General features: G+C 38.0%; 1 protein-coding gene across 1 annotated transcript; it reads right to left on the bottom strand.

Annotated features, from left to right (window-relative positions):
* Positions 1–199: 199 nt before the first annotated feature.
* LOC140242887 (dual specificity protein kinase TTK-like) lies at positions 200–25,387 on the bottom strand. Its single transcript, XM_072322635.1, has 19 exons — positions 25,288–25,387; positions 24,406–24,634; positions 22,987–23,093; positions 20,972–21,130; positions 20,297–20,360; positions 18,964–19,059; positions 15,490–15,648; positions 13,631–13,978; positions 12,861–13,044; positions 12,306–12,404; positions 11,497–11,654; positions 10,154–10,308; positions 9,221–9,441; positions 7,868–8,044; positions 6,980–7,064; positions 6,040–6,155; positions 5,282–5,368; positions 3,018–3,117; positions 200–487 (listed from the first exon to the last, which is right to left on the bottom strand). Exons 1-19 carry the CDS (start codon positions 25,385–25,387, stop codon positions 453–455), a joined length of 2,679 nt encoding a protein of 892 aa, XP_072178736.1. The 3' UTR covers positions 200–452.
* Positions 25,388–26,140: the final 753 nt, after the last annotated feature.

Raw genomic sequence — 26,140 nt, 5'->3', positions numbered from 1 at the left:
GCCATCCATATATCTGTATACACTGTACTATTTGGTTATACAAATTTCATTACAGTGAAAGAAAACTGCCGGACCCAAGGACTTTGTTATAACAGGAGTACACTGTACTATGTGAACAGCATTAAATACCGCATTTCTGATCATATCATCAAAGGAGATACACATACGTACAATGAAGATACATATACACGTGCAAAGATGTATGTACACAACTTCAAAAAGAAACCATGATGATAACTGTTCCTGTGATAAGGTATGTACAGAGTATTCATATACATATTTTCCATATATACAGTCCCTTTACATGCATTTACAATTATTACAGTCTACTGATACATGATACACATTGATGACTGTACGAAGTTCACAAGCAGCCAAGTCTGTTCAGTGGGCTTGATGTATGGAGTAGAACGAGTCGGCATTATGCTCCTTCACAGGGCAGCTGAGCAGGACTATGATTTCATAGCATCAGTCGTCCAGGATTGGTCTAAGTGAGAAACATAGGACACAGGAGAGAACGAAAGTGAAAATTACAACACGGTTATAAAATGATTCTGTTATAACAAAGTAAAATTGCAGGGACAAATACAATGTATCATTATCTTCTTTATGTATTTGTTTGGCTATAAAAAAAACTTTCAATGTAACGAACCCCCCCCCCCCCCCAAAAAAAAAAAAAAAAAATAAATAAAAAATCCCAAAACAAACAATTAGTCCCAATGACTTTTTCTACATCAGGAGTTGCCTGTATGACAAGCATTCAATAGTTCTTGATTATTTTGAATGATGTGACCTAGAAAAGTTCAGACAATAATACACCTGTTCAGCTGGAACGCTGAAAAAAAAATATACAGCGTACAAACAAAATTAATAATTATATTGTACACTTTCTTTCAGAATGACAAGCAGTGATTGGTTGATGAGGCAGGAAAATATTTAATGAGTGCTGGGAGAAGCAGAAAAAAAAAATGACACCACTGACATTGCTTGCATTACATCCACCACTCTGCCTGGATACAATGCAAGTTTTCTCCCCATGAGGACTACAAGTATATGTGTACAAAGTGTGACTCTAGGCTAACCCCATCTCTTGAAATATTGTAGGGTACAAACAACAAATAATGACTGCCCTATTATCAGGGTCATAGTGTCAATCCTTCGAAGGCATTGATTCTAACTGACATGCTGTGACATGGAGAATATCCTTGAGAATTAACTCCGGATCAAGGATTTGAAAAGTGTTGATCCTCAACCAGTCAATATATGAAGAGTTTGCTTGCAAAAACCGATAAGTCCATATTTGCCAAATGGAAATATTTGTGATTAAAGGTCAAGAAAAATGAAGAGAATAATAAGAAATTTTTTGCTTCTTTAGACCATAACTTCAAAAATGTACCTTTATATGTAGTGACCAATATATCATTTAAAAGGTGCTATTTTGTACTTTACGACAGAAATCTTACTTCAAAATCTTCAAAAATGGACTTATCTGTTTTTGCAAACAAACTCTTCATATGTAGGTATAAAATGACTACGAACACAATGTCATGGACGTAGTCCAAGTAATTGGACTGCATTGCAAAAAGATTATATAAGCTATGGCTCACAAATGTTCTAAAAACAGGTTCTGGTACCAGCCTCTATATCTCTACTGAACATTACTACCTGCCACAGTGATTTGTGTAACACGTCCACACTGACATTTCCTCATCTATGATTGCAAACACTTGGTGAGTTATATCAGTGAACAATGCAATTCCCTATCTTTATTCAAGGAAGAGGGTTTACTAGAGAAACATTTCATATTGGCAAGAGATCCTTGGTAGAGCATAAGATTTGACCATTCCATACACCACACTCTGTAGCCAGTTTATTGGTATCATATCAACTGCATTTAACGTAGCAACCTGAAGTGTAAGACCACTGAACTAAGAGTTACATTTCACTGTAACCACAGAAGCAAGAGACTTCCTGCTTGGTGAAATGTAAGGCAGTCCGCAATGCCTTCATTACTTTGCAAATAATTTCACAGCATTGCCAAATCTGGAGATATTCAACTAATGTGACAAAAACGTCACTCCCTTTTCTCAAGCAAGTCTGATTTTGAACTATGGTATTAAAAGCCATGTAAAAGTGCAAGCCTTACCAACCTGTAGGCTTGCATGTACAGTAGATTGCATATCTTATTCTTTTCTCCTTTTTTTCCTGTAAGACTACTGTCTGAATGTCCTCATGAAGGAATGGGGGGGGGGGGGAAATAAATGATTGAAGAGTTCACCAAGATGCCATGTACATGTAGTTACATGAGAATAAGCCAGTAATGATATCTTTATACCATGTTGTGGAATTATCATTGGGGTGTGTGGTCATGGTAAGGCAAGGGGAGGGTGTATTACCTGTTGAGGACAGGCTGATATTGCTACAACACACATTTCCCATAGACACCTGCCCGAGTATACTCGGGACTCGTCCTCAACGGGTTAAGGATTTCCTGGCTGTTTGAAAATAACCATGGAAACAAAGGACTTGGAAGTTGTGGTGAGGGAAAGGGGGAAGGAGGAGGAGAAAAGGGGATAGAAGGAATGGGATAGGGGAAGGAAGGAGAGAAAAGGAAGAGGAAAAGGTGAAAGGAGAAAGGGAAGGGGGAGAGAAAGGGGTGAGCAGGGAATATTGCATTGCAATTTGCCATACATCTTCGCACCACTGCTACACAAACTATCTTTCATGTAGCAGTTTTCTTCCATAGAAGTGTACAGGATACCAATTGAAATATTGTTCATTTCAGCTGAAATTGCTAATCAAAATTGAGTTGGAAAATTATACCCTGCAAAGGGGAAAAGGAGGGAAAAGGGGGGATGAAAAGAGAAGAGGAAAGATAGAAGGAGAAGGGGAAGCAGAAGAGAGGAGGTGAAATGGGGAAGGGTGAGATAAGCGGGAGGGGGATGGGGGAAATCCCTGGATACATAAAACAAATCCAAAGCTGAGCCAAACAGGCCAAAGCTAGGAGCAGTCCTCACCAAATGTGTTATTGGCCGTGGTGATTGAGGTGTTGGGGAGGGCGTGGCAGTACTTGGAGGCCAGCTGTCGTCTCAGGATGGATGCGAGATCCTCATTCTCCTACAGGTGTCAAAGGTCAGTGACAACATGGGTCATCCCTCATCAATGAGGATGCATGGTCAAGACAATCCCCCTTGACACGTTACATTTAAACTTCATGTAACAAGTGATATCAAATTGGTACATGTTGCCCTGGATTAGTGCTTCAAGGAAGCTGATCGACAGAGATCTGAACTTCGAGAAACTGAGAAGATCATTATATGTCAGTGTTCTACACAAGATGGCTCACTAAAAACCAACAAATCTTTTTTTTTAATGTAGTAATGTGTTGAAAAAGAAAATAAATGAATGCCATGTAATATCAATACAAGCTTTACAATCTTATTTCCCTATCAATGCATACATATTATGATTATCAATGTAATCAAAGGTTTAGGAAAAATGTTGTTTTCTGAGTCTAGCTTGATAGGGAACTTGGGAAATTCTACAAAAGCAGTGCTAAAATGAACTTCTGAAAACCTCTTGTAGGCAAACATGTGACAGAACAGATTGGTACTTCATCTTTGATAAAAGATATTTCAGCAACGTTTTAATTCTACTAGTGAACACGATCAGTGACAAATGAAATGATGATTTGAACTATTGAAATTAAAATGTAGCACATTTCCATCAAAGCATAAAATGTTTGATACCCACACAATTGTTGGGGCTTCAGTCCATACATATGACAAGATGAGATTTAATTTCTCACATGGCAATTATCGACATCTAATCACAGCCAGAGAAATATTTCATATTAAACAAGCAAAACTGAATAACTTTTGTTCTACAAGCCATGTTTTCTTTTTCAATCATTACTTTATTTAGGAGAGAGAGGGAGAGACAGAGAGAGAGAAAAGGTTTGATAAGAATATTGATGATTAAAAAAAGATTAGCAATGGAAAATGATTGCCCCCCCCCCCCCCCCCCGAAAAAAAAAATATCATCATTTAGCAATTGACACTTGAGTAAAAACCTACAATAGTAAGTGGGATAGCACATACAAGGGGAGAGTCTACAGCACCAAACATATCATTTTCAAAAGGAGAAATTGCAATGAAGACAATGTAAAAATGTGCACAGGCAAATCAGGAAAGCATGATATTTCACAGCAACGAAGAAAAACCTCAGAGAATCCAAGGCAACTAGTGGGCAGACCATTGCATATGGTGTATTACCCATGCAGAAGAGTATAAACAGCAAAAAGTGAAACCAAACCAGGATTACTGTACACAGAGGGACAAACCACAGAGGGAGTAACAGAGAAGCTTGCAACAACACCAGTTGTGATATGTCCAGGAGAAACTGACACAGTAGAAGAGTCAGTGGAGTACATGTACAACAACATTCTAGAAACAAGGTTACAACATGGCTGCCAGAATGCAGCCACTGACATGAGCACTCACAAAGGATGTCTCAAGGACAAGGACGTTTGAAGGAGCTCAATTAGAGTCAGCTAGGATAAGAGGTTAAAAAAGCAAATCAAGCTGGAGAGGGCTTGGACATGATGCAGCCCTCTAGACTAGAAACGTAAGAAACATAAGCCCCCAAAGCATGGTGGGAAGGAGAAAATAAGGCTATGTTGAAAGAGCACACACTAATCACAACAATACTCTTTGGTGGTTACTGGAAAATGTAGAAGAAGCAGTATGACACCACAAAGCTGGTGCCCCATGTGAGGTTGTGGGTGTGGCTGATGAGAGAGCCGCTGTTGTTGTTGGTTTTGGTGATGCTGCTGCTGGTAGTGTAATTGGCTGGCAATAGGTGGTGGCATGGGAGGGGCCATGGGAGGAGCCATGGGAGGAGCTATGGGAGGAGCTATGGGAGGGGGTGGAGCCATCTGTTGATTAACAGCCTACAAGGAGAGATGAGGGGAAAAACACGACAAAGGCAGTGTACAAATGTGAATGAATGAAATAAGATGGAGAATGCACACAAAATCAACAAATCTTCGGGTGAGAATGAGAAGGGCATTAAACTGTCTCGAACACTAGTGTGGGTTTAGTGGCAACTTAACGCCCTTCTCATTAACTCACCAGATGAAATACTACTTGCAGGCATGAGATAAATGGTGGAGAAAACAAGTGTCTTCATTCTGCATCTTTTGCTAAACTCACTACTAAGCATACATAGCACTGTATTGCACTGAAATCTGTATGGCTGCAACTGGTCTGCTTGCTCTTACCTGTGCCTGCATCTCAATCATGGATGGTAGGTCTCCCCCATCTGTTTTGGGCCCATGTTTGATTTGGTCCACTACACCTTGAAGCAGCTGAAGACAGAGAAAGAGAGAATAAAAGTAATTTCAATCTTGCTGATTTACTACACAAGATAACCACTGCATCAAGGACAAGATGATGAATTGACAGTTGAGCTTAGATTGCTGCTCTGAAAAAAAAAAAAAAAAATGTGGCAATTTCCACCTCGTCACATTGCTACTTGTAGGTGTACAGAAATATCAGACATTGATATACACTAAATAAATAACAAGCACAATTTCATTTACACCTTGCCGAAAGGTGCTCAATTTTCTTTCATAAATTTAATATAATATAATATATAGTGCATTTCTAATGTAATACTGATCAATGAATTTCAATTAGTGAAACTGTCATATGAAACAAACTATAAAAAAAAAAAACAGGAAAGAAAGGGGTAATTCCTCAGAGGTGTAATCAGCATAATGCAATACATATAATTCAGTTATTCTTGTCATCACGAAGGGAATAGATTTTTCCACCCACACTTTTCTGGCTTGATACTAATTATTGTGGATTCAATGATAAGGGCAAGTGGAAAGTAGGCAAACTGGTTTCTTTAAGTTTTGATTTCTTCACAACCAGTTCACCTTTGCTTTTTAATCCTCGCCCAGCATTTGAAATCTTAACATTAAAAAATCTTGGAGGCAGATACATATATATGTAGGAAATGAAGTGACCATACCTTCTCCAACCTGCCCATGCTCCTTGGTGAGTTGATCTGACTCTGCCCAAGCTGAGAGATGAGGGCACTGATGCGATCATTGCTTCCTTGGGGTCCCACGTCAGCGGAGGCTTGGCCTAGTGATGGAGGTGGGAGAAGAAAATGAAAAGTATGATTCCCTGAACAATGTAGACTAGGAAGACGTTTTAGCAATCATAAAGCACAATTAGTTTGTGAATGTGTGTGTGTGTGTGTGTGTTGTAATGTAGAGCCTAGTCCCACCCATAGAACAAGTTATTCACCCTTTTTTCCGTTAACATAATCATTCTCTTTCATCTTAATTTACTGTAAAAAACAATGTTTCCGCGGCATGAAATTTTTCGCGAATGGGAGCCTAACGGCCTTATTTGCTGTATGAAATTTTCATGACTTGCCTCTAAAATTCAATGCATATAGTGTAGACAAGATCTTTAGCGTGCATTTTGATTTTGCAAAAGTCGGCCCTCGCGAAATTAACAAAATTAAAATGCACATGAACATTCCTGGTTTTACAGTAATCAATCTGCACTTTTGTTATCCTGTGTCTGTGTAAACTGTAATGGCAAGTAAGTGCAACATTCTGGTTTAAACAGTCAACAGAATGAAACAACTGGTGAACCAACCTTTAACCCTAGCTACTGTCATCTTGGTTAGAAAGATTCATCAGGACACTTGGGATGAAGCAGTGGCAAAGAGGAGAGAAACAGGAAAGCCCACCGCCAGTGTTGTTAATGATTGTCAATGTTACCAGTCAAGCTTGTTACATAGCGCCACCTCATGGTGACTGTAGGGTTAGCCACTGCTACACACTGCTGGTTATCTGGTCTGAAGCTGGGTTCCATTAAATGCATTCAAGGTGACTGTTTACTCGGAAACTCGATTTGTGTCTGCTTCTTATTTACGCACTGCTATGATCTCTCACCTGATTTATCAGGACCCTTGATGTACGGATGATCCAACAGTTCCTGGATCGAGGGCCTCTTCTTCACATCTCTCGTCAGACATTTCTAAGAGACAATCAATTGATAAGGTCTGAATTTTGATTTTGGTGTCTCTCAGATAGACAAAGCATGCGATAACATGTGCTCCCATTATATCCAAGACAAAGAAATTTTGTTACAAGGAAGTAAAAATTCAGGTCCCAAAGTCATTACCTACATACCTTTATATATACAATACTTTATTCGTTCACATAAAGTGAAATTTTGATAAAACGGAAGAAAACTGCCAGTCCTAAGGACTTAGTTATATCAGGAGTCACCTAGCTGTATGATATCATGCCCTTTTTTACAGCTTTGTAATTGCCATGTCAAGTTTTCCTTGAGCAGTCATTTTTAGTTCCAATGTCACTTCCATACTGTCTTGATACCAATTCAACCTGGAGAAACAAAATTGAAATGCGGTATAGAATGTTACAGTTTGAACAATCAACATGTCTAAAATTTTTCCGCCTGTGCACTGAACCCCATGCTATGGGAAACATACAATGTACTGGGTAACTATATGCAATGCTGCTTCGGATCCAATTCAATATTAATTCTCAGATTGGTGTTTTCTTGTTTCTCCGGTTTTCACATTGAAATTGACACATGTTGCTTCAACACACCACAGTAACCAACATGTTAGAAAGTGATGTCCTATGCAGCAAAGTTGATCATTAAATTTCTGGCTGCCCTGTAGCACTGCATGTTGCATGATATGTGTATTTCCAAACACTTTTGCAATGTAGAAACTCTCCAAGTCTGCCACAGATACAATCAAAATCACTTCAGAAGTCTCAGCACAGGTTATAAAAGTATGGAAATCACACCTTCATCACATCAACCACCAGCGGGTTCTCTACTGGTGGGAAGTCGATGACGTGGTCTGGGTTGCAGATGGCTTGCATCTTGAGCAGACGGTGTGTGATGTGCTGGAACGGGGTGCGGCCATAGACCAAGGAATACAGGATGCACCCAAGGGACCACACATCACTCTTACAGTTGATCTGCAAAATCGGATACAGGTTGTACTTAATATTCGTGATACTCCTGCACACGTCAACTCATGTAATAGAAATGCCATATCTTCTCTGACAGCAGCATTTTTTGCTTTGCTTTAGGGGGTAGGTTATGCTTTACAGCAGAGAATGAAGCATTATATTTTATACATGTAGATTCATGCCAAACTGTACAGGAAAATGTATTATAATCTTGAAAAACAAATATTAATTCTGGTGCGGGTGGAAAAAGGGGAAAGTTATACCAGGAGGTAACATAGACGGGGTGTCATATAAAATGATGGCACCAAAACAAGGCAAAAAGAAATATAACAAAAAAATCAAATGAAAAATAGTGACACTTCGTGGAAACAATACAGGATTTCACAGGAAAGATGAAGCAGTTTTAGTGTCACTAAAAGAATAATGTTGTCATTAAAAAGTTTCTCAAATTTATACCAGTTGTGTTCTTGTGATGTCATATTTCCACATCATAATTTGCATAGTGATCTACGGTAATTACCTATAGCATGTTGATGTTCGACTTAATTTTCCCATTACGACTCCAAACTGACCTGCATGTCAGTGAGTCAATACAAAGGAATATGACATGACTCATACTTATGAACTTGTTGTGATTGCATTTGCACTACTGCAAGTGCCACACCTTCACTGGATGCATTGGTGGCAACTGAGAATGCTCTTGACTGAGCTGTTATACACGTATGCTCTGTCTGTGCAAAAACTTCCCTCTACACTGAAAGTATCATACAACTGAACACTACATGAAGGAAATAGTCCATGTCCACCACTCCCTTCAGCACTGAAAACATCTTCCCTTGTCAGAAAAAACAGCTCTTCCTGTCCAATAACAATTCGGTTTCTTTGGTAAAGGTAAGATGTTTTCAAGTCGGTTTTTTTTTGTTTTTTTTTTGTTCTAACATTTCTTTGTGACTCCTATTAAGAACATACAAGAGACAAAAAGACCAGCACATAATGTCACCACTGATATCTTCCACTCAAAATATCAATAATGCCATAAAATGATTGTTGGAAGGTATATGAAGTGCTGATCAACAAGTCAACAGAAAAATGTCAAATTCACCACATCGACATATGAACACGAAAACATGTTGCAAGTTGTTATTTTTTAATATTATATCATAGCTAGAAGCTTCAGCCAACCTTGAGCCGGGGCCTCCTGTGGCCGTACTCGTCGATCTCCGTTGTTGGGGAGGTGTCCTGGATGGCCTCGGGCGACATGTAGTTGAGGGTTCCGACCTGGGTTTCCTTCACAAAGCTCGTCTGGTCGCTCTGGATGGCGTTGGCAATGCCGAAGTCGATCAGTTTGAGACTGGCCTCCACAAAGATGAAGTTGGCAGGCTTGAGGTCACTGTGAATAATGCCTATATTGGACATAGAGTACAAGATATTCTGAGAATAAGGTGGTCCTAATGATTATATCTTTATGGAACAGTCAATCCATTATTCATAAACATATTCATTCTTTTATTATTTTTTTTTTTTGAGGGGGGAGAAGGGAAGGGGGGTTGGAGCATCTACAATAATGCAAATATTCTTCCATTTTTTTTTAATGAAATCACTATTAATGCTTTATTTTGGCTTTTCACGAAATGGGATGGAGTGACTAAAAACAATATCACATACAAAAAACAAATAAAGTGTTTTAAATTTGGGCCCCAAATTGAGTATCTACCCTTACAAGGTAACTTACTGGAAACTGTAAATCAAATTCATGTTATGCATTATCAAAGAAGGAAAAAAGGATATTGAGGACAGTTCAAATACTGACTAAAAATATACCTTGAAACTACACGTACATGGAGCCCTGATGATTCTTTGAATCTGCTGTTTTTAAGCACCGAGATGGTGCACACAATATTTTCACGGCATGAAATTTTCGTGAATTAGAGCCGACGGCCTTTTATGCGGCATGAAATTTTCACGAGTTGCCTCTACCATTCAATGCACATAGTGTAGATAAGAACTTTTGTGTGCACTTTAATTTCGCGCATCTTGGCTCTTGCAAAATTCCCAAAATCAACAAAATGGATGCGAACATTCCTCGTTTTACTGTAATGAAAAGCAGAGTATCACCTTGTTTGTGGATGACATCAACTGCCTCAAGCATCTCCTGCCAGTAATAGGCGATGTCCTTGTGGGAGATCTTATTCCTGCGCTTCTTGAGGAATCCGGCGAGGTCGATGGAGCCCCACTCCATCACAAGGTAGATGTGCTCATCAGTGATCTCACTGAATCCAGGAAATAAGTTTGAGAGCCAGTGAATGGGTGTGATTCAGTCTGAGGTAAAAGACTGAAAATCGATTGCTTTGAAACAACGTTCCTTCTAACAATACCCATGCATTTTATACAAAAATCCTTACAATTCCCATGCATTTTACATACAAATCAACGGAAATGGCCATTTTCTGTATACACTAATCACGAAAATAGGGCCTATGCTCTAACTCTGCGACACTACACCCGATCATCACAAATAGCGTCTCAAAGTACGCAGGAAATGTAAAAGAAAAAAGTTATAAAATTTCAAGGCGAGATCTTTTAGCGCTGCGAAGTTATCACAAAAAAAAAAAAAAAAAAATGTTGAGGGCGCTAGATCGGGGTAAGACAGGTGGCCACTATAGAGATATTGGCATCTAATTTGGTTTTCATCACACTATATGCTATGAACCTCACATGCGTATATACCCCAAACATGCATGAATGTGAAGAGCTTTACGGATAGGACCAACTGTCGTAATTCAGAAACAAGTGAGTGCTATGAAACAGTTTGATCTTAGCTGTTTTCTTTCAAAATCTAGGATAAAGGTACCGTTTACCATTGGGAGCAGTGATTTGATAAATGTTTGAGTTATCACATTTGATGCATATTTACAGGTCAGTTGTATCACAAAACATACTACCGTACAAAAATTTTGCAATAAAGCCTAATATATAAGGAGATATCACTATTTCTCCTACTAAACCATAACTGTAGACGGTTTAGTCTAGAAACAATTTCATTATAACTATTGTTCACACTTTGCATATTATTCAATGATACTTTACATTGATTATAATGATTAAAATCTTTACATTGGTTTTTTCTATCCCTAACTCACATTTTAGAACTATTTCAAAGCACAACAGCTGGGTTTTTGTTTCATCTGCAAATGTTAAATAATGCCCTTAACAATATCATTTGGTTTGACCTAAGAGAGTTCATTACATGAGATGCATACACTTTAGCAAAAGAGGTTGGCAACTAATTAGAGGCCAACAGACGGGGCTTTGGCACAGTCAAATACTATCCACAAGTTTGGTGGCTGCTACGGGAGTTTGCTGTGGTCATATAAAACAGGTGGTCCTTACCGCAGGTTTGACTATTGTTGGCCATGTTGGCTGGCCTATCAGAGGATAAATAAAAGAGGCGAACGTACTAATCAAAGAGATGAATAATCCGTTCCTGGTTCTTCAGACTCTCCAAGAGCGTGATCTCATTCTGATAACTCTCCACAGCCAGCTCATCAGCAAAGTCCAGCTTGATGTACTTGAGGGCAAAGATCTTCCTCGTGTCTTCGCTGATGACTTGGAACACCTGGCAACAGAAAGCAGTGTGCACAGCTGTCAGGATATCAGATTCAGATTCATGCAGTAAAGGTCAAGGGTCATTTTTTCCCTTTTTTTTATATCAGTCATCATTAACAGTTTATGCATAACTGTTTCCATTATGTTTGCATCAGAGGGGTATCAAATCAAATATATCCCGCAAGATCAAATAACTCTAAACATAAGACTAACATTGTATATACTACATCTGAATCTCTTTTGGAAGGCATTTTTTTTTTTAAATCACAAATCCACCCTTAATACATACACTTCTTGTACTGGTAACAAATGTGGTGTTGAGAAGCATCACAACGGTCTATCAGATAACAGTATAGTTATGTTGAATCAAATCCAAAATGAGTGTGCTTACTAATTTCTGATTCTTTATGTGTGTGTGAGTGTGTGTCAGTGAGAGAAAATCATATGTCATAAACTCTGGGCTATAAAGCAAATAACACAGTTTTAAGATTAAGATGTTGAAGCGATAAAGCAGAACATAATGGCATTAACATTGATCCAAAACATACTAGATACATTACTGCATCTATCACAACCCCTTCAAATTATTATGGATGTAATGATTTCATAAAAAGGTAATCAAATACAATCTCCTGCTACCTGCAGCATATCACTACCATACCTTTGAGGAGCCTCCTTTCCCGATGAAGTTGATGATAGTATAACTCTTGCCCTTCACCTGGATTGTGTCTTTGCTTTTGCTGCGTGGAGCAGGAACCGTCTGAAAGTATGCAACAGCAGAATGGTATTAAACTGACTTTACAGTTGAGATTAGGAGTACCAGCAGGTAAGATCAAAGTGTTCGGGATAATAGCGTTAAAGGGGAAGGAAACTCAAATATACATGTATGTTAAAAAAATTAAACTCAATAAATATATGGCATATACAGTATATCACAGTTCTCAAACAACTTATGAGTGAACTGTAAATGTCAATATTTTTGCGCAATTAATTTTTCACACTGAACACCTCAAAAGTATATTCATGAGTTTTTGAATTTGTGCCGTGCAATTGTCAACCCATTTGAAATGGGAAGAGAAAATTGGGAAGATATTTTCACAGATTTTAGAATTTAAGCCAGCCAAAAAGTGGTGTAAAATATGCAAAAATCATTGAACTGCAAAAAATGTTTGCATTTACAGTACACATTAACCAAAAGTAAAACTGTCATACTTACTTGAACCGCAGGTTGCACACATTGCTGCTTCAACTGCGGCATTCCAGGGTACTGTTGTAGCTGCACTTGCTGTTGCTGGAGTGGTGGTGGCTGCTGCTGTAATGGTTGTGGCGGATACTGTGGCTGGGCTACTACAGGTGGGTTATAGAACGCCTGCTGCCTGTTCATTTGGGAGGGACAGCCCCTGAAAAACAGACGAGTGAATTAGAAGGCAAAAAAAAGGATTATCAACAACATCCATATCAAATGGCTTCTGAATAGCACAAAAAGACATAGAGCTTCATTCACAGGTTCATCTCTTGATGTTATTATACATGATTCAAATCAACGGCACAAATGACTTCGCTGACAAATCACTAGAAAAGACAATGCAAGAAGCTCACTGGATTTCCTGTATATACTTATGTCTGTCATTTTAAAGATAAAGTAAAACACATTACTCTAATTAAGTGCTCAAAACAATTGTAGTTGTGCAAATTTGAATGCATTCTGAATGTTTTGCTGCAATTTTTTGAAGTGCTAGAGTCTCATGGTGAAATTCAGACAGGCTTTGTAATGAGAGAGATCATATCAAAACATTCAAAATGCTGTATTCTTGGTTTGGTAGACAGCCAACTTTTGTGCAACTTTTTATGTGACTGCTAGTGTAGGATTAGTATTTGTCTACACATAAAGAAAAATTACCTGTAAATTAGTTAATGGAAGGTGAGAAAGGATCAGTTTGAACAAATGAGGGACCCCCCCCCCCCCCCCACCCCCTTTGCACTTACATCTCGCTGGGAGCTGGCAGCACAATTGGCTGGGAGAGATGTTTGATGGTTTGGATGGATGGGGGCATGGCAAAGGGGTGTCCACCACGCCCGGTATCGGGCGTGGTCTGGATACCAGAGTCACTCTCGTTGGTCTTCTCCGTGATGGATGCCAGAGTCGGAAGACCGCCCGGACCGTCCTTCCCAGCGACATCTGGAGGACTGCTCTGCAGCGGCTGAATGTCGTCGTCGTCATCATCGTCATCATCATCATCATCATCATTGTCCCCACTGGAGTGGGGTGCTCTGGCCTTTCGCCTCTGGGGTTGATTGGATATTCTGATGCGGACTGGTGGTGCAGTACTCGTCCTGGGTTAAAATATGGACAAGAGTCATCAGATGAATAGTCAAAAAATAGTGTTAGGTGGATGAGGTTGGTGATATGAAATAATTAGAACAGTTACAAAGTTTGAAAATAATTATGTCATCTGACACTTTACACTCAAGGCACAAATTGGTTATCATGGCTCTGTGAACTCTCTGCGCATGGGAAGAAAGAGAAGTCCTTATTTTAGTTTTCACAAATACACCAAAATATATTTCTGATGATATCAAGAAACATCACAATTATGCAAACTTTCACGTGGAACTGTCATTAATTGCCTACTCAGATTTAAACAATTTCACTTAAGGGACAAGTTCACCGTCATTGACATAAGGATTGAGAGAATGCAGCAATATTAGTAGATCACATCAGTGAAAGTTTGAGGAAAATTGGACAATCGATGCAAAAGTTATGAATTTTTACAACTTTTGTGTTGGAACCACTGGATGAGGAGACTACTAAGGCTTGTGATGTCATATGAGTACAACAGTATAAAGAAAATGTAAAGAAAATGCAACATATTTTCACTTTTTTCGCATAATAAAAGAGCACTTGACTTGCCTCTTTCTAAAGGCAATGGGAATAATATTACCCATAACATATGTCAGTAACGAGTCAAGGGAATGTGTACTGTTTTCAAAAGATGAAATTTTGTGAAATTCTCTTTATATTTTCCTTATATTGTTGTACGCATGTGACATCATACACTGCAGTAGTCTTTTCATCCAGCGGTGACTGCACAAAAACTTTAAAAATTCATAACTTTTGAACGGATTGTCCAATTTTCCTCAAACTTTCAATGATGTGTTCTACTAATATTGCTACATTCTCTCAATCCTTATGTTAATGAAGGTGAACTTGTCCTTTAACCTAGTATTATGTTCAGAATACTCGGCTGATTTTGTCAACAACATGAACACACTATTTAATAATTTGAGGTCATTCTTTTTTTCTTTTAGTATATTTGGGTTGGATTTTCCTTCAACTTCCGACATCACACACAGTTTATAACCACTCCCCTCTTTCTGTGCGAGTACTCTAGTCGAAATACTTTGCTTTCAACTTCAGCTTTACCAACAATCCTCGCAGACATTTCATCAGTGTCAAAGTATTAAAGAGAGAATGGACATATACATAATACTGCTTTTCTTAAAAGTTCACACAGTAAAGACAGAGTGGATGGCTGTGAATATTCAATGTGACAAAAATGCAAGGCTTGCATACAAGGTTTCTGCTTACAACAGAGAAAGAGAAATAGTCTACAGAGGAAAATTGTTTTAATGAGGACCTAAATAAACATACCTTGTTATATCAGGCTTTTCATTATATCAAGATTCAAAAACAAAGCAATGTAAAGAGTTGGGACCTGAAAATCACCTTGTTATGAACAGGATTTGTTATATCTGACCTCTTTATAATGAGGTTCCACTGTCTTAGCAAAGGTAATTTCTAAAGTGATCTGAGCCATGAAAGTATGACAAGCTCTGGAACTGACCACTTCTTACGCTGGCTGGACTTTCTGGAGCTGGCGAAGAGACCGAACTTGGCCGAACACTCTGGCGTGCTGGCGGTCATGCCATGTGCCCTGGCAGACTGACCAATGGGTATTGTGTCGCCATCGTCAGACGCACTGCTACCAGTACTGGTGGTTTTCCTGTCAAGGGGAGAAGCAAGGAACGCAAATGGAAGCTATGAGTAGAGGTGATGCCATTCTTGTATATCCTCTGGCGACGACTACACCTACTGTTGTATCAACCTTTTCCCATTTTATCCTGCATCATAGTCTCACGGTACGTGACTTGACACCAATGTGCAGGAGTTGTATAATATTTTGAGACATCACGACCAGTCTTAGAACTCTGTCAGTGTCAGGTGGATAAGATTAAAGAATACAGATGAACTCGCAAAATAAATTCTCTCCTTCATCATATGGGTGAGGATAGGATTATGACTAGAGTTTAATCTTCAGGTTCTCCTGTAAGGTGGTAACCCGACACCTTTCAAGATCCCGAAAAGGCATCTCATTGCCATGCAAATGTTGGATGATGGCAACAAAAAGAACAAAAACAAAAAGAAAAAAGCATGATGTGGCGTTTAAATTAAAGTGCAGTATCTCGATCACATGATGCAAGCAGCCAGTCTTGACATATACTGATATATATACTAAAGCACCTACAGCTATGCACTTGTATTAATTTGTTACTAATTTCATGTTAGCTAGCTCTTGTTCAACACAATTACAGTTCATTAGGTGATCCGAGTATCCTCTCGGATCACCTTCTGTATCTGTACTGATTCTTTGTTGGTTGTTCTTCTTCTTTATTTCTGGACAAAAGTTGTGTAGAGGTTAGCTCAGAAAGTCCTCTTGCTATCAATTTCAAAATTATACCATATATGTATCATGTCCCAAAGACGACAGATCTAATGTATCATAGTGATCAGTCGACCGTGACGTCACTATGACGTCATTATATGAAAACACATTTTCATTCATATCTCATTAATGGAAAGGAATTTTTCAGTGAAATTTACGTCACATATATTTCAAGTCAAGCGCATTCTACTCATATTATCAAAATTCATATTTATTATTAAAAAGCGCGCGTACGCGCGCGTTGAAATATTTGTATGCTCCAATCGAGCTCAAATTTATTTTGCACACGTTTCAGACCATTTGGAGCATTTTCTGAAAAATTGAAAAAATTGGACGGGCGCGTACGCGCGCGCGTATATACGCACGCACAGCTCATATGCAATAGAAATTTCCCGTTTTTTTACTTTGATTGGACGCCTGAAAAGTCAAGGAAGATTTCTGCCAAGTTTCAAGTCAATCCGACTCAATATGACGTCATACGGGCCCGTCAAAGTTGAAATTCCGCGCGCGCGTCAATGGCGATATACAGTGCAACTATGCCAAAAAACCGCCAATTTTAAATCCGATTTTACTCGTCAGGATGGACGGTGACCCCCCATTTTCTTTACATATTCTGAAAGGTGATGAGTTGTACATGTCATTTCATGGGTTGGCAATGCTGAAAAAATGATTAAAAGATATCAAATTTCTTAATAAAATAAAAAAAGTAAATTTTCAAACTGACGTCATCAAAATTCAAGCTTACTCGAGCGTATCTCACTTATCCTTTGCCGATTTTCACACAAATTTCAGTATGTTGTAGCTTATTAAATGTTCTTTCATTCGTATAATAACAACATTTTGATTGGATGACGGCATCACCTCGTAAAAATGGATTGAAAGTAATCTTGTCAAATTTGACCAGTTTACGTGTTATCTCTATGGGAGTGCAGTTTTTCTGGAAATGAAAATTGACATGACTATCTTTCTCGAGCACTAGCTCACTTATGCTTCGGTGAATTTCTCCCAAATTTTAATATGTTGTAGCTGAGACTTTGGGCTATCGTAAATGTGCCCTCTGTTTTTTAATACGACGTCGGCATCACGTCAAAAAATTTGGTTGAAATTAAAGCTTATCTTCGATGTATTGAGATATTTCTTTCTTTCTACAACTTTCTTTGCAATAACTCAAGAAAGACAGCCCCTATCACCTCCATGTTTTGCACATGTTTAGTTCATGTTACGTACATTATTTCATAAAATAACAACTACTTGATCGGACACCATTTTGGGTATGTAAATTAGGGTCAAAGATCATAAATATTTCATCCTGTATCTTCGTAAATACATGTCCTATCTTTCCCATATTTTGCACACGCAAAGACCATGTTACAAGAATCATTTCACAAAATAACCACTTTCTGCTCAGATGCCATCTTGTCTGTGCAAAGTGGGGTCAAAGGTCATATGTACTTTTTTCTGTACCTTCGTTATGACGTGTTATCTCTATGGGAGGGAATTTTTCTAGATGTGAAAGTTGACATGATTGTCCTTATCGAGCACTAGCTCACTTATGCTTCGGTGAATTTCTCCCAAATTTTAATATGTTGTAGCTGAGACTTTGCGCTATCGTCAGTACGCCTTTTGTTTTTTCATACGATGTCGGGATCATGCTAAAAAACTTGGTTGAAATTAAAGCTTATCTTCGATGTATTGAGATATTTCTTTCTTTTTGCAACTTTCTTTGCAATAACTAAAGAAAAACAGCCTCTATCACCCCCATATTTTGCACATGTTTAGTTCATGTCACATACATTATTTCATAATATAACAACTACTTGATCGGACACCATCTTGGGTATGTAAATTAGGGTCAGAGGTCATAAATGTTTCATCCTGTATCTTGGTGAATAATTGCCCTATCTTTCCCATATTTTGCACCCGCAAAGACCATGTTACAAGAATCCTTTCACAAAATAACCACTTTTTGCTCAGATGCCATCTTTGGTGTGCAAAATGGGGTCAAAGGTCAAAATATACTTCATTCTGTGTCTTCGTTAGTGCATACGGAATTCGGTACCACAGATGGCAGATCTGACTCCCTTTTCTAAATGAGACTTCAAACATCACATGGCCAATGTCCCCTCCACACAGATGAAACATGTATGGTCATGCCTATTGGGATCAGGACTCGAATCATTGATTTCCCAATAGATCGGATCACCTAATTTGTCAGTCTTGACAAATTCCGAGTCTAGTTATCATTATTGCTATTTCATTACATCAATGATTTAATGATAGTTTCAATTTTTTTTCTATGTAAATTATGTTCAGCATGTTTTAGATCAAAGTTAATATCATGTTGTGCTGCATCACTTCAATATCTCAACCTTAAAACTGCTTTTTCATTATCATAATCATTAATTACACTGGTGGTTTAGGGTCTCCAATGTAAAATTTTCTATCGACAATATACACACAAACACACACACCCAAATAAAGACCACCATCACCCAAGGATCTGAAATTGTAACCAAAGTTAATTATGATATTTACATTACTAACTCATCATACCTTCACATCAACATAACCTTTAGAGTGCATAGTGTGGCCTACCTTACACCAACTTCAGGTCTCCTAAAACTGACTGTGGTATCCACAGACTCCATGGTGCTAGGTATGTGGTTTGCCTTGGCTGACGGAAGTGAGAAACTGTACCAGTGCACAAGTGGTGGAAACAAAGTGTAACATTGCCAACTAGTATAAAAGGTGACTCCCTGAATAATGATTAGGAGTTTCCTTTTGCTATACTGAGATTTTGTTTTCGCTGAGCAGTAAAATATATAAAGATAAGATTATACAGAAGATAATTCTTGCAACTGATTGATAAATTGCCCTACATCGACGTAAATAATTAAAGGGAAGATAAACCCCAAGAACAATGTGGATTGAGTGAAAGCAGCAACATTAGTAGAACACATCAGTGAAAGTTTGAAGAAAATCGGACAATCGATGCAAAAGTTAAGAATTTTTAAAATTTTGGTGTTGGAACCACTGGATGAGGAGACTACTAGAGGTTATGACGTATGAGTGGACTACAATATCAAGAAAATATAAAGAAAATACTACAAAAATCCATTTTTCATGAAAATTACAAATTCCATCGACTTGATATTGACATATGTCAAGGGTAGCAATTATTCCCCCTGCTTTCGGAAAGCGGTTGGTCCACTGCTCTTTCATAATTCTAGAAAAGTGAATTTTTGTTGAATATCCTTTATATTTTCTTTGTATTGTTGTCCACTCATACGTCATATCCTCTAGTAGTCTCCTCATCCAGCGGTTCCAACACCAAAACTTTAAAAATTCATAACTTTTGCATCGATTGTCCGATTTTTCTCAAACTTTCACTGATGTGTTCTACTAATGTTGCTGCTTTCACTCAATCCACATTGCTCTTTGGGTTTACCTTCCCTTTAAATTAAGTAATAAAGTAAATAAGTAAATATTTACGTCGATATAGCAGTCAGTTGCAATGAAAAACATCTCAACAGAAGAATTTCATGAATTTGAATGAGATAATTATTTCACTGTAATGAGAATTTCGTTATAGCCCTGCTCGTTACAACAAGAGTGCAACATACACGTAGTGGATTATGGTAAAAAATGCATAGTGAATGAAATTGTCATTGTTGTACTCGTAAGATTTTACTTTCTCTAATCAGACTAACTTACAAGTTACATGTACATGGTATATCTAGAATGGAATTCTTCTTTTAGAGCCTGTCATATGAGTACATGATAAGGGTTGATGTCAGATTGCAATACCTAAAACTACACATTGAATAATCTGAGCTATTATGCATGTGATGCAATGTGAAACCATCGCAATCATTCAAAAGAGCATGATAAATGCTTTATTGCACTGGCCTATATCGTGTGTACTTACACACTGACTCCATCTGTTGTTGTAGTTTCCATGGCAACTGGATGGGAGGAGTGATGGATGCCTGCTGCAAAAACACACAGGGAAACAACACCATCAAAGAGACAAACCCAATAGTAGATTATTAAAGGAAATGTTTACAGAGCAGCAGTCAATCAGACTTAGGTAGGGCCAGCAGATATCGACTTGGGAAAATGAGAATTTCATCATGTTTGTGAAATTCCAATCGAAGAACAAAATGCTGACCGTGCCATGATAATAAAAATCTCATTGTGGAATAGTGTGCATAGAAATTTGAAGTAGCAAATGTCAGACCCTCAAAATGTTTAGAACATGGTTAAGTTATTATTAATTCCTTACCTGCCTGTATCAATGAATAAAAAGACAAGTGCATTGGGAGTGATTTTTATAATTTTAATAATAATTCTGATATTGCACAGCAATTTCCTGTCTTTTGGAAGTGACTTTTATATTTATGACTATAACATCTCATTTGTGAAGCAATTTTATTGCAAAGAATTAATTGTGCTTGGTTGAAAATATCTTCCACTAACTAAAAAATTGCTATCCAATTTCTAAAGGGAACTTCTTTCCTGGTGCATCAGAACAAGTCTGGTTGCTATAGTAATGCATAAGTTTTTGTGGTGCCAATTTGGAGAATGAGTGGTCCCTGCATACCATCAACTGTCTCCATGGGCTCCGGTGGGCTGGGCTCTGTTTGGCTAGGGTCTGGGAAAGCTCCCCCTTGCTTCACCAGTCGCAGTGCCTCGCCAAGCCGAGGGTCTGTCGAGAACTTCATTCCTTTCTCAAGGATGCTGACACACTTTTCTCTGCAGTCTGATAGGAAGAGAATAAAATATCTGTGGGTGACTATGGACAATAGGGCCTTGATGTCTTTTTGTGACATTATTCAGCATTCTCTTTCATCTAATTCAATTAAAGGACAAGTTCACCTTCATAAACATAAGGATTGAGAGAATGCAGCAATATTAGTAGAACACATCAGTGAAAATTTGAGGAAAATTGGAAAGTCGATGCAAAAGTTATGAATTTTTAATATTTTTGTGTTGGAACTGCTGGATGAGGAGACTACTAAGGCTCATGATGTCATATGAGTACAACAGTATAAAGAAAGTGTAAAGAAAATTCAACATATTTTCACTTTTTTCGCATAATAAAAGAGCACTTGACTTGCCTCTTTCGAAAGGCAATGGGAATAATATTACCCAGAACATTATGTCAGTAACAAGTCAAGGGAATGTGTACTTTTTTCAAAAGATGAAATTTTGTGAAATTCTCTTTATTGTTGTACGCATGTGACATCATACACTGCAGTAGTCTTCTCATCCAGCAGTGACTGCACAAAAACTTCAAAAATTCACAAATACACCAAAATATATTTCTGATGATATCAAGAAACATCACAATTATGCAAACTTTCACGTGGAACTGTCATTAATTGCCTACTCAGATTTAAACAATTTCACTTAAGGGACAAGTTCACCGTCATTGACATAAGGATTGAGAGAATGCAGCAATATTAGTAGATCACATCAGTGAAAGTTTGAGGAAAATTGGACAATCGATGCAAAAGTTATGAATTTTTACAACTTTTGTGTTGGAACCACTGGATGAGGAGACTACTAAGGCTTGTGATGTCATATGAGTACAACAGTATAAAGAAAATGTAAAGAAAATGCAACATATTTTCACTTTTTTCGCATAATAAAAGAGCACTTGACTTGCCTCTTTCTAAAGGCAATGGGAATAATATTACCCATAACATATGTCAGTAACGAGTCAAGGGAATGTGTACTGTTTTCAAAAGATGAAATTTTGTGAAATTCTCTTTATATTTTCCTTATATTGTTGTACGCATGTGACATCATACACTGCAGTAGTCTTTTCATCCAGCGGTGACTGCACAAAAACTTTAAAAATTCATAACTTTTGAACGGATTGTCTGATTTTCCTCAAACTTTCAATGATGTGTTCTACTAATATTGCTACATTCTCTCAATCCTTATGTTAATGAAGATGAACTTGTCTTTTAACTTATTTGATGTATGCAAATGTTTTAGTTGGGATCAAAACTCTTGCCTAGGACTCAAATTTCTTTAAAGTTACTCTTAAAGCATAACATGTTTGGTGTTTTTTGTCAATGAATGGCTCAGTGGAAAAGAAAGACTAGTAGTACAGACAACATTCTATTTTTATAGGGTCTTCCATTCAATTTGTATTCTTTTAGATAGACTGTCACATTACAGAAAGAAATGTGATGGATGGCTAGATCATTGTTCTCCAATGGCAAATATCTAGCCCTAGGAGAGAGTTTTTGCAGAAAATGATTGATTGCTTGAGGTCTAAAAAAAAAGATATTCCTATTTATCTGGTGAACAAGATGAACAATCAGAATCATTGTAAGAAAAGAAAAGTCATCCGTAGCAATAGGTCATTTGAGCTATTGTGTATACCGGTATCCAAAAACAAATTAAAGATTTAATAATAAGGACACAAAGGTGAGAAAAGGAGACGTAAGATGTCTATAATCAATCATTGAAATTTCATAAAATGATACATGTACAACGTTTTGGCTTCCATGAAAAGTGGACGAGAACATGAAGGATACAGACAGGAAGAAAGCATGTGCGAAGTTTTCACTCCCGAGTAGCAAACATCAATCAGTTTCTTACCGTGATCAAGTTCAAACTTGGCAGCCTCGAGATGAACTATGGCCTGCCTCCTTAGATTGGCACGGGCAAACTTGAACATCATCCGTGCCGAGTCAAGACTCTGGGTGCTGCAATTCACAAAACGGCAAAGAGATAGTCACCTTATCACGGAGAGGATTCACAGATTTTGCGGTAATGGCAGAAAATTACTTTTATTTTCAAGTCATATTGTGCAACTTGCTGGTTAAACCCATGACTGACTATTTACACAAGAAAATATGCTGTACATGTTTTCCCTTTCTTGTCATCACAGAGCAATTTTTTGTGTTGTATATTTCCTAGAAATAATGTCTGCTTGACAATTTAGCACAGCTGCTATTATCTACTCTCTTGTTGGAATCAACCTTAGAATTTTTTATGAAAAATATATATCATTGGTGTTGCCTACATGTATGAACCATCACGGGAAAAGTCAAGTTTCTTCAAGCAGTGAATTACAGAACAATCATTGCCAATAAGCTTGAGACTATGCAGTGTAGTGCTTCAATGGTAAACAGATGTGGTATGAATTATAATCTATAGGGTGATTTGCATTTCAACAAGTTATAATAATTTTTGAACAGATTTACTTGAAAAACATAATTTGTGACAACTTGAATGTATATTTGTGCATTATACTTGAAACCATGACCCATGTTCACAAGTCAGGTCAGCCTGTGGTTTCAACTATGCTGCGCAATTTCATTTGGACCAGTGAGTTGGCAGCACTTTGGTGTAATTTAAAACTCAAATTCTTGACATGCTGCACTGTTGAAGAGCAGTACATTGAATACAGTAGTCTGTTAAAAGACAAGTCCACCTTCAAATACATGTGGATTGAGTGAATGCAGCAATTAGTACAACACATTCATGAAAGTTTGGGGGATAATCAGACAATCCGATCAAAAGTTACGAATTTTTGAAGTATGTGCACAGTCACTGCTGGATGAGAAGACTACTACAGTGTATTATGTCACATGCGTAGAACGATACGATAAGGAAAATATAAAGAGAATTTCACAAAATTGTATCTTTTGAAGAAAAGTGCACATTTCCTCGACCTGTCACTGACGTATGTTAAGGGTAATATTATTACCGTTGCTTTCTGAAAGGGACAAGTCAAGTGATCTTTTTTCTATGCAAGAAAAGCGAAAATATGGTGTGTTATATATATTGTCTTTATATTGTCTTTATATCGTTGTACACATGTGAAATCACAAGCTGTAGTCTTCTCATCCAGTAGTGACTGAGCAGAAACTTTGAAAATTCATAACTTTTGAACGGATTGTTTCCTTAAACTTTCCCTGATGCGTTCTACTAATATTGAGCCCACTCAATCCACGTGTCTATGAAGGTGGACTTGTCCTTTAATGATGTGTAAATTACAGATCTGAGACTTACGCTTTGAGATGAGCAAATTTGATGATGATCTTGGCGTACGCCGGGTCGTGGGTGGACTTGTCGTCCAGGGGAATTTGCTTTGTTGCCCGGTTGTATGCAGCATTCAGGAAGCGGTAGGACACAGTTTCCTCTGCGTTCACTGCGTGAGACTCAACTTCCATGAGGTATGATAGCCATTCACTGGGCCTGTTCCCATTCCTGGCCAGCTCTGTCATCCAGGTAGTGTGGTCTGAGTGAGCATACAATACAATTGGAAAGGATTGCAAAACATTTCATGAAAGTAAGGCACTGCCCTAACAAAAGTGCTTACATGCAGGGAAAATATTTTCTTACAGTCATGTGCTTTTCATTAGAACATGTCTTAAAATATGCACATAATTACGAAGAACACTTTACATGTTCACCTGTACATACCTATCGTAAACATTGCTCAATTCACCACCCTTCAATAAAGTCCTTGCTTATCATTTTATTTATTTATTTATTTATTTATTTGTTTATTTATTTATTCATTTATCTATCTATCTTTTTGCACACCTAGTACATGTACATGCATGGCGTACATCAAATGCAATGCTGAGGCACTATGAAACATAGAGTACTACAGGGAATGTATGATACAGAAAAGAGGTGTCAGTACCAAATGGGCCACAAACAAACAAGTAAAAAAATAACAAAAAATGATATACTATTGTAAACTGGAAATTATGAATCCTCGATGACCAGTTGGTACCGGAATCACATTGAATTGACAAGCAAAATAACAGTCATTTACGTGTTCTCAGTTTAGACAAGACAAATTCATGGTAATACTGATTGGATAACCTCATTAATAGAACAACTTGAAGAAAAAAAAAGGAGAAAAGTTTTGATTCTGCCCACCTGGCATACTGTGAAGACTGGCCATACTGGTCAGATTGTTTCGCAGGTTGCCCGTTGTGTTGTCCTTGCTGTCGCTTGTGTTTGCACAGTACTGGGCCATCTTTTCAGCACTTGTTGTAGACATCAGGAATGCAGACTTCTAAAATCTTACTGCATGAGGAAAAGACCACAGAGTGAGACAGTTTTAGGCACTAATGCACCTTTGTACTAGTATGTACTCCCTTTATCTCTTTTGTCTTACATCAACTATATAACACTTGTAGGCCCTTCATTGATACCTCATCATCAATCTCTTCATTCTTAATTCTTAGGACCCTACATTCTTTGGGCTCCCTGGTGACAAAAGAAAAGTATTTTGCCAGAAAAGTGGTGAGAGCTGAAGAAACTGCCCGCCGTTTTCTGTTTGCAATTGCCTGTGACTAGGCTAAAGGTGTGTTGTCAAATTCCTGGAAATTCCCTCAATTTTGGGGCATTTGAAGAGTGCATCGCTGCACAAAACCTACAGTACCGTACCCTCTCTGTCATATGCATGGTACACATTTAGCAAGTGGTGGTTGGGCTACATATTAAAGTACAAGCATGTACTAAGACTGATAGGGGGTACATCATGGGAGAACAGAGCCATGGGTTTTATTCATACCGATATGGTATAGCACCCTCAACACAATTCTACAAGTCAATCAGACTAGACCTAGAGTGGGATACCCCGTTTCCAGCAGGTTTTGTACAGGGTGCCCATTTACATCTGGGGCCATTTCATGCGTTGATGAAATTAACACTTGCGAGTAACTACCCCGTTTGTACTCTTAATACGTAAGTGGGACTAGTATTACGTAGTAAAGCGCACATGATG

This window comes from Diadema setosum, chromosome 19 (assembly GCF_964275005.1).
Source record: "Diadema setosum chromosome 19, eeDiaSeto1, whole genome shotgun sequence".
Classification (NCBI taxonomy): Eukaryota; Metazoa; Echinodermata; class Echinoidea; order Diadematoida; family Diadematidae; genus Diadema; species Diadema setosum.
The sequence above is the reverse complement of the archived record's forward strand: the minus strand, read 5'-3'. Positions and strand labels throughout refer to the sequence as shown.

What these genes read in the sequence shown, in the direction of transcription:
- LOC140242887 (XM_072322635.1), bottom strand. Translation starts at nt 25,387, where the DNA reads ATGGCCCAGTACTGTGCAAACACAAGCGACAGCAAGGACAACACAACG. An exon ending in GCCCATGGAGACAGTTGATG is followed by an intron (nt 20,361 to 20,971) that starts GTATGCAGGGAC and finishes GTGTTTTTGCAG; the next exon opens with CAGGCATCCATCACTCCTCC. An exon ending in CAAGGGTCCTGATAAATCAG is followed by an intron (nt 6,156 to 6,979) that starts GTGAGAGATCAT and finishes CTCCATCACTAG; the next exon opens with GCCAAGCCTCCGCTGACGTG.